At 40.2% G+C, this 9,144-nt stretch overlaps 1 protein-coding gene across 1 annotated transcript in view; it reads right to left on the reverse strand.

Annotated features, from left to right (window-relative positions):
• dr1 (down-regulator of transcription 1) overlaps window positions 1-2,744 on the reverse strand; it is a 6,465-nt gene extending 3,721 nt beyond the window's left edge. The window contains exons 1-2 of the mRNA XM_069703961.1: window positions 2,444-2,744; window positions 2,159-2,322 (exon numbers count right to left, since the gene is read on the reverse strand). Coding sequence (XP_069560062.1) covers window positions 2,159-2,322; window positions 2,444-2,663 — 384 coding nt within the window. The 5' untranslated portion in view covers window positions 2,664-2,744. The remainder of the gene's footprint in view (window positions 1-2,158; window positions 2,323-2,443) is intronic.
• Window positions 2,745-9,144: the final 6,400 nt, after the last annotated feature.

Raw genomic sequence — 9,144 nt, forward strand, 5'->3', positions numbered from 1 at the left:
GAGTGTACATTAATGAGAAATAAAATGAACTTTTTTGATTTGAGCAAATGGCTGCAATGAAACAAAGAGTGAAAAATTTAAAGGGGTCTGAATACTTTCCGTACCCACTGTATATACATATGTATATATGTGTGTATATATATATATATATTCTACTCATCATCACTTTCACCTTTTGTATTTGGTATTTAGACTACTGGCAGTCTTGCATTATTCCGACTATTCACATCTCTATTTTAAAAATATTTAAATTATTATCTATTAAACAATGGATATGTTATATCCCCAGTAACAACTCTCCATTGTATTATAAATAGATTAACACGTGCATTGTTGCACACTAAGAAATGTCGTAACAAGAGAAGACATCAAATTACACATCTCTTAAGACATGACATGAATTCTTTCAGACTGCATCATCAATGGAAATATCAAATTTAAGGTTCATAATTAGAATGTGTTATCGGCTTCAGTTTCAGATACCGCGCCTAAGTGTCTTCAGCGGGGAGTTGAATAACTATCTTCATAATTGCATTGGGGAAGCAGTAAGGGCATAATACAGAAACACTGAAAAAAGCAGCAGCTACTCAAACGCAGTGACAAGTTAGAAGGAAAAAAAAACATGTCTTTACGTTCAAGATTTGATTGAAGTTGGAAAACGAAGCAAAATTTGGCCTTCAAGATCGACGGCAGCTCAAACTTTTATTTTCTGTATTCATTTTGTTTGAGAGTAAATTGACTTATTTGTGTGATTTAAAAATGTTGGAAACACCCAGTGGAGAAGTTCTCCAGAGATTTTCGCCACTTTAGCAGGTAAACAGTCTTTTTTGGTGGTTGGAGGTGGCTCATTGAATTTTTGATCCAGTAGACAAAAGATAATTTAATGTTGTGAGTAATAACGCTGCACTGTTTTTTTTTGGTGGTACTACTAAATACTTGTGATTTCTTTTTTTGAACAAGGTTCATAAAGACATTATCGATTATCATGCTGGTACTATAAATAAATTGAAATATTCCCAGTTTAACCAGATTCATCAAGACCGAAAGAGGCAGCAAAACTTACAAATATTAAAAAAAAAAATGAAATATGTTATTTACAACAAAGCCCTATTGAACTGTGTCCTGCTCTTCCTATAGCAAGCTAGTGTTCAATGGATTTTTGCTAATTAACTACACCCTTGCTTTTGTGATGCACTTACTGATGTTGTCATAGACCTTGGAGGTTAATTTTTGTTGTTGTATTTTAAGTTAATATATCGTAACATCAGTTCTGCTTTTATTTGTAATATTAATAAAACGTCTGATTAAAATGTAGATGTTAACAACAGCCTCATCTTTTCCCACTTTATTTCAGCCTCATACTTACATACTTCCCTTTGTACACTAACAAATAGTGCTCTTCCATGTGAGGACTCGTATTTGTGTAATATTTGAATTTTTACAGGGTGGTGTTGTCTCAAACCCCACACTGCCGTTCTGTACTTGCCGGAAATAACCACAGCATGTGATTGCAGTGTAAAAAAAGTGTCCAGCATGTCACACATCCTACAGGTACTTGTAAGTGCACTGCATGTTTCCATCCTTGTCAAGTGTGAACGCACTTATGCATCCAAAATAGTGAGTGTTAGGACATCAGTACACCATATGAAACACCGCAAAGGAGCTTTGTTATCCATGTTGCTATTGCAAATATGGTTCAGCAGGTAATTTGCCAGTGTAATACAGAATATAGCAAAGTTGATTGGGCTGAGTTTGCTATGCAAATTTGAAAGATTCCAGTCATTTTAAGGTCTTATATTATAACATCATTTGTAATTTTTTTGCTATTTATATTCTACTTGGTGTGTCTTTTATGAATACAAGCTTTGCACACTTACATGCCACATGTAGCAAAGCTGACTGTATTTCAAAGCTATTGGCGCTGAAACTATCATACTGAATTATATATTATATGTTTATTTATGTTTTATGTCTATTTATGTCTGTCTGCTTTTGTTTTTTGCACGCTGAGAGAGAAGCTACAACCAGAGTCCAATTCCACGTTGCATACCTGGCCAATGAAGCGGATTGATTTCCCAACACAGCGACTTCCAGACCCCGGGCTCTACAGCCAACTGACAGGGATGTGCGTTTTGTTTTTCTTTCTTTCTCACCATACCTTGGCAAACAACTCCTGCTGTTGCCTGAGGAGCTCTTCCTCCGGGATGCCCAGGTTCTCCAGTCGAGAGCTGGCCTTCCTCCTCTTCAGAGCTACAGTTTTACACTCCTGCAGGACGTCTTTCACCTCTGTGATGTAGGACGCAAAACCGAGGCTCTCCAGGGCTGTGATGGAAATAACACAAGGCGAAAGTGGGATTAATGTTCTCTGTAGTTTAAACCTGAGATGGACCCCCCCCCCCCCAACAGATTAAAAGACAGCAGCCAAACATGGACCAGGACTCACCATTGATGACGTGCTCGGGAGATATGGTCTTCTTGTCGGACTTGTTGCATATTTCATTGGCCTCTGAGGAGATGAGGTGGATGAACTCCGTGCAGCAGTTCACCACCAGCTCCCTCGCGTCGTTGGCCACTCGTACATTGGGGAGCGTTTCTTTGATCATTTTGTTGATGGCTGCTCTCGGGATGGTGAGGTCGTCGTCGTTTCCAGAGGAGGAAGCCATCGCGGCAGTCAAACGACCACAACCCCCCTCCCACCCACCCCACAACAAAAAGAAACCAGAAAGTCCGGTACCTGGCTGACTGACTGACTGACCGACCGACCGGTGGAAATAGTTACCGCTCGTTGAAAAGGTCCTTCTGGAGCCGCTGGAGCTCAAAGCACGAAGTCGAAACGGTCTGAAGCAACGGGGACGTTTCCTCCGGAAGAAGGAGCCTGCTCACCTAAACGAGATGCCGTTTCTTTCAAGCCGGTGCTGTTACACGGAGTGTGACCGAAAAACGAAAGATCCGAGAAACGATTTAAGCACAATTAAGAAAGCACACAACACACTGGAGGAAAAACAAAATGCTTAGCTAGTAGCTGCGTTCCCTGTCGCAACGCGGACGTGAAGGCTAAAGCTAGGCTAACAATGAAGTGCTTCTTGCATGATGTAACTAAGTAGTGGCCCTTTGAGAGACGACGAACAAAGTGAGAATTACCACGACAAAACGTATTGCTCTATTTTGCATCAATAAATAAGCCAGACATGTTCGACAAAGTTAAGGTAGTACAAATGAATTTACAGTGCTGTACTCTGGGCCAGCATTAGCTCATATTTGGCCGGATACGACGTCAAACAAAGACCCGGATGGATACAGTGCGTGTTCTTCTTCTTTGGTGTTTAACGGCAGCGATCCTAACTAAATACAGCACTGCCATCTTCTGGAATTAGTTACATCCTACAGCGTCCAGTCTCAGTTTTCAAACAAATAATTTTGTCTGCATTTCCTGCCTTGTTAACTTCCACCACACTCCATTATTTCCTGCTACTTCCCCCCCTAACCATAAAATTCACTCAAGCATGTGCCTTTTTTTATTTTTTAAATAAATAAATCTCCTGCAGCTAATCAATGTGAAGGTATTTTTTGTCTCTGAGAGAACTTTTCTTCCAAAACTGTTGTTTTGGAAGAAAATTCCTCACTGTAATATAAAATCAAGTTCGTAAGGAAAAATATATAAAGAGAATATACTTATTTGCAGTGCAAACAAATTTGCTCTGACAGTTTTGGTCACAGAATTAAAACCTTTGCTTTTTCAATCAAAACCTTTGCTTTCAAAAACGGGGTCAGCACTGACAACGTGAAATATAACCAAAGTTAAAGCCGAGTTGTCACTTTTAATGCATTTCACCAGGAAAGAGTTATATTATTTAAGCAGTCTCTGATGTAGTTTAACACAGTTCCCTGCTGTCTGAGGCAACCAATCGACCAATAGAAACTCAATCTCCTGTATGTCCCGCCCATTACATCCAACCCAACTCGTAGGTTTTTGATTTGAAAACAAAGGTTTCAATTTGCAGCCAAAAAGTCTAGTTTCATAAGCAAAATTCTTAATTCTGTAACCAAAACTAACAAAACTGTCAGAGCAAATTTGTTTGCAATGCAAATATTTATATGCTCAGTTTATATATTTTTACTGACAAACTTAATTTTTTTTTATTGCAGTAAGAAATTTGCTTCCAAAACTGTTGTTTTTGCTTGCATAATAAAGACACAGAAATACCTTCATAATCAACACGTTTTACTGTTTGTGGTTCTCAACACTGCTAAGCACTGTTGGATGTTTCCCTGTTATATGGAGAGTCCCATTGAGGTGTTGCATTCATCACGCCTTTTTTTTTCTTCTTCTCTTCCCACATATTTGTATTGTCCTGTTTAAAAAAAAAAATTCTGTTTATTCACCCTTTATTGTAGCCATGTTCCTTAGCCTGGTTTTCCAGCCCGAAGCTCTTGTCTCCCTCCATCCAGACTTTTTTCTTCATTCTAATTTGTTGCACTTCCACCTCCCTCCTCAAGAATTCACACTCTACCCACATGTCCCTGACCACATCTAAGCACATCTTTTCTTTGCTTTGACACCTTAGTCACATGCCCAAATGTCTTTGGTATGAACTCTCTGACTTTGTATATCATGAATCTAAAGTATAAATCTTTTGGAGAACCTTTGTTTCAAATGGTTCGGTTCTTTCCCACTCTTTTTCCCCCCTGCATTCTCCATAAACTGTCACTAAATTCCTTGGTTTTTCCATTGGCCATCTCTCTGCATCCTGTCATCCTGTCAGAGTTTGAACAAAACAGAAACAATATTTCTATTGTATTGTTTTATAGTATATCCCATCATGTTCCATTCTCTGCCGAATAACAAGTACAAGTACCTGGTGTCTCCATCAACAACAGACTGAACTGGAAGACCAACATCAACGCTGTCTACAAGAAGGTGATGAGTCGACTCTTTTTCTTGAGGAAACTTCGATCCTTCAATGTGTGCAGCAAGATGTTGGAGATGTTCTACCAGTCTGTTGTGGCCAGTGCTTTGTACTTCACTGTGGTCTGCTGGGGGAGCAGCATTGGAGCCGGAGACACCAACAGACTTAACAAGCTGGTTAAGAAGGCCGGCTCCATCATCGGCTACAAACTGGACAGTCTGGAAAAGGTGGTGGAGAGGAGGACGCTGAACAAACTATTGTCCATATTGGATAATCCTGTCCATCCTCTCAACCACCTGCTGCAGGGACAGAGGAGCACTTTCTCTAAAAGATTCCTCCAGCTCCGCTGTCACAAGGACAGATACAGGAGATCATTCCTGATACAGGAGATCATTCCTGATACAGGAGATCATTCCAGATACAGGAGATCATTCCTGATACAGGAGATCATTCCAGATACAGGAGATCATTCCTGATACAGGAGATCATTCCAGATACAGGAGATCATTCCAGATACAGGAGATCATTCCTGATACAGGAGATCATTCCTGATACAGGAGATCATTCCTGATACAGGAGATCATTCCTGATACAGGAGATCATTCCAGATACAGGAGATCATTCCTGATACAGAAGATTATTCCTGATACAGGAGATCATTCCAGATACAGGAGATCATTCCAGATACAGGAGATCATTCCTGATACAGGAGATCATTCCAGATACAGGAGATCATTCCTGATACAGGAGATCATTCCAGATACAGGAGATCATTCCTGATACAGGAGATCATTCCAGATACAGGAGATCATTCCAGATACAGGAGATCATTCCTGATACAGGAGATCATTCCTGATACAGGAGATCATTCCTGATACAGGAGATCATTCCAGATACAGGAGATCATTCCTGATACAGGAGATCATTCCTGCCGACCGCAATAAGACTGTACAATAACTCACCTCTGGCAAAATCCATCACAGTACAAAAACACTGTTGACTGTTTTTCTTGGTTGCTTGTATATTATATGTATATTATATATATAGATATATACTGTACTGTATGTATATATAGACACACACACATATATATATATATATATATATATATATGTTGACTGTGTTGATTGGTTTGTTGTATATAATATATATAGATATATAATGTACTGTATATATACTGTATGTACTGTGCATTTTATATTTATATTTTTTACTGCTATTTACTGCTATTTTATTTTATTGCTTTTCTATTATATTATTCTATTCTATTATTTCTATTATTGCTTCTGTATGTATGCTGCTGTGGCGAAAAAATTTCCCCTCGGGGATTAATAAAGTATATACCTACCTACCTACCTACCAAACAGAGAACATTTTAAAGCAGTCACCTTTGTTAAAGTCCTTGCGGTGTGAGGCACGCTCACAAACAGCTCAATCCCAGATCAGGCTGTGTTAATAGCTTGCATAATCCAATTACAAACACAACACGGTTTCTGTCGCCCAACTAGTTTCTGTTTTTTCTTTTGCAGATGTCCCGGCCATGGAGCTGCATATCTCTGGTCTGTGATTGCCGGCTCCACCATCAGCTCATGTTTTTGGATCTCTATGCTGTCCTTTTCTCTCTCTCTGCTCTCCTCTCGCCTGGTTCTGTCGGAGGTTTCTTCCTGTTAAGAGGGAGTATTTCCTTCCCTCTGTTGGAGGTTTTTCTCCCTTAAAGAGGAGTTTTTCCCTTCTAGCTTATGTGGGAATTGTTGAATTGTTGGGTTTCTCTGTACAATGCTATAAAGTTCTGCTGTAAGGACTTTAATGTGTTAAGTGCCATGAAATAACGTGTTGTGAATTGGCACTATATAAAAAAAATTTGAATTGAACATTCCTTCACAAATATGTATATGCATTTTTTTCTTAAATGTTTTTAAATTGAACAATTAAAAATTCAATTCAAATTCTCATTACAATCACAATTGAAAGTGGATCATAAACTTCCTCTCAGTCAGGAAGTTTGTGATCTACTGATAGGTGGACACTGGCACGGTGACCTGGGAGAATTTGGAGTGGAGGGTGTCTGGGATGATGGTGTTGAACGCCAAGCTGAAGACCACAAACAGGATCCGTGCATATGTCCCTGGGGAATCAAGTTGTTGCAGTATGTAGTGCAGTTCCAAGTTTATTGCATCATCCACCGACCTGTTTGCCCAGTAGGCAAACTGCAGAGATCTGAAGTGCAGGTGAAGAGACCATGGGGACAGGGGGAGTAGGAGGTTGCTTGATGTCCGGGTAAGTGAGAGGTGTGAAAGTGGCTTTCAGGAAGACCAATTCAGGTGGTCAGCCAGTTGGGGATTTTCCACGGTGTCGGGGGATGGTGTCTTGAAGTGCATCAAGGTCTTCCACACTGATGCTGGGTGATTGGATAAAAGCTGTTTTTAAGCCTTTCAGTAGCTCTTCTTAGCTGCCTTGATCTCCTTTGTCCCTTGTTCCTGGCCCTGTTGTACAAGACTCTGTCCCCATTCCTGTAGGCCTCCTCCTTGGCTTGACAGAGCTGCCTGAGTTTGACTGTAAACCAGGGTGTGACAAACATCTTGCCATCACTGTGGGTTCTTTCAGCATGAACGAACAACAACCAGCCAAAGTACAGGTTCCGACATGTTTATTCAAAACACAAACAATATAAATGACTGTATGCTCTCCTGCGGAGCAGCTGAGCACACACCACTGCAGCCAGCCTGCTGCTCAGTCTTCTCAGGAGTTCAACCCCTCTGGTGTCCTGCTACTTGGTTTTTAAAGAGAAGAGAGGGACAATCAGGGATTTGATTCAGCTGGGCCAATAAAGCCCCTTCTAGGCACCGTTTTCTGAACCACTCCCCCAATCAGTCCCTCCTGCAGCTCAGCCAAACCACACCCCACCACCACACAGGGTTTTGTTGTTATTGTATGTGCAGGAGATTTTGTTTGGCACACACGTCGTCACAGAAACCCAACAATTCAACAATTCCCAAATAAGCTAAGAGGGAAAAACTACCCTTTAAGGGAGAAAAATCTCCAAAAGAGGTCTGCCTCCCATTCTACTCTTGGAAACTCTGGGAACCACAAGCAGACCAGTGTTCTGAGAGCGAAGTGCTCTGCTGGGATGATATGGTTCTATAAGATCTCTGGGATGAGATGGAGCCTGGTCATGAAAAGCTTTGTAGATCAGCAAGAGAACCAACTGAAATCTATCTGGTAAGTATGATTTGAACCAGTCTAATGCAGTTCCTTTTATCCTTGTATCTTCCAATCTCTGCAATAAATTTGTGTGAACAATCGTATCAAAAGCAGTACTGAGGTCCAGAAGAACAAGTACAGAGACAAGTCCATTATCTGAGGCTATTAGAAGATCATTAGTAACTTTCACCAGAGCTGTTTCTTTGCTATAATGTACACTAAAGACTGACTGAACATCTTCAAACAGACCATTCCTTTGTAAATGATTACAAAGTTAATTTGCAACAACTTTTTTCAGGATTTTAGAAATACAAGGTAGGTTGTAAATTGGTCTGTAGTTTCCGAAAACAGCTGATCAAGAGTCAGCTTTTTAAGTAAAGGTTTAATTACAGCCACTTTAAAAGCCTGCGGTACATAACCAGTTACAATAGATAGGTTGATCTGATCTAATATGGACGTACTAATTAAAGGGAAGACTTCCTTAAAAAGTTTAGTTGGGATGGGATCCAAGAGACAGCTAGAGGATCCAGATGAAGAAATAATTGTAGTTAGCTCAGAGAGCTCAACGGGACAGAAATGTTCAAAGTATAAATCTGGTCCCATGGTTGCTTTCAGGGCTGCTATGCTTAACAACACATCAGTGATGGTGTCAGGAAGGGTCGGCCCGATTCTCTCCCTGATAGTAAGAATTTTATTAGTAAAGAAGTTAATGAAGTCATTACTGCTGAGAGCTGAAGGAATAGAGGACTCAACAGAACTGGGACTCTTTATCAGCCTGCTACAGTGATGAAAAGAAACCTGGGGTTGTTCTTGTTGTCCTCTATTAATGAAGAATAATATGTAGTCCTGGCCTTACGAAGAGCTTTCTTATTTAATATTAGACTATCCTTGCAGTCTAGGTAAAATTCTTCTAAATTAGTGAATGCCACTTCTTTTCCAGCTTTCTAGTCGCTGCCTAGCAGAGCGCAATTGTCATTGTACCAAGGAGACAACTTCCTCTGGTTCATTACTCTCTTCTTCAGAGGGGCAACATTAT

Source organism: Brachyistius frenatus, unplaced genomic scaffold (assembly GCF_029030835.1).
Source record: "Brachyistius frenatus isolate BFR_SWC_R1_liver_20210118 unplaced genomic scaffold, ASM2903083v1 Contig_49, whole genome shotgun sequence".
In the NCBI taxonomy this organism is placed as follows: domain Eukaryota; kingdom Metazoa; phylum Chordata; class Actinopteri; family Embiotocidae; genus Brachyistius; species Brachyistius frenatus.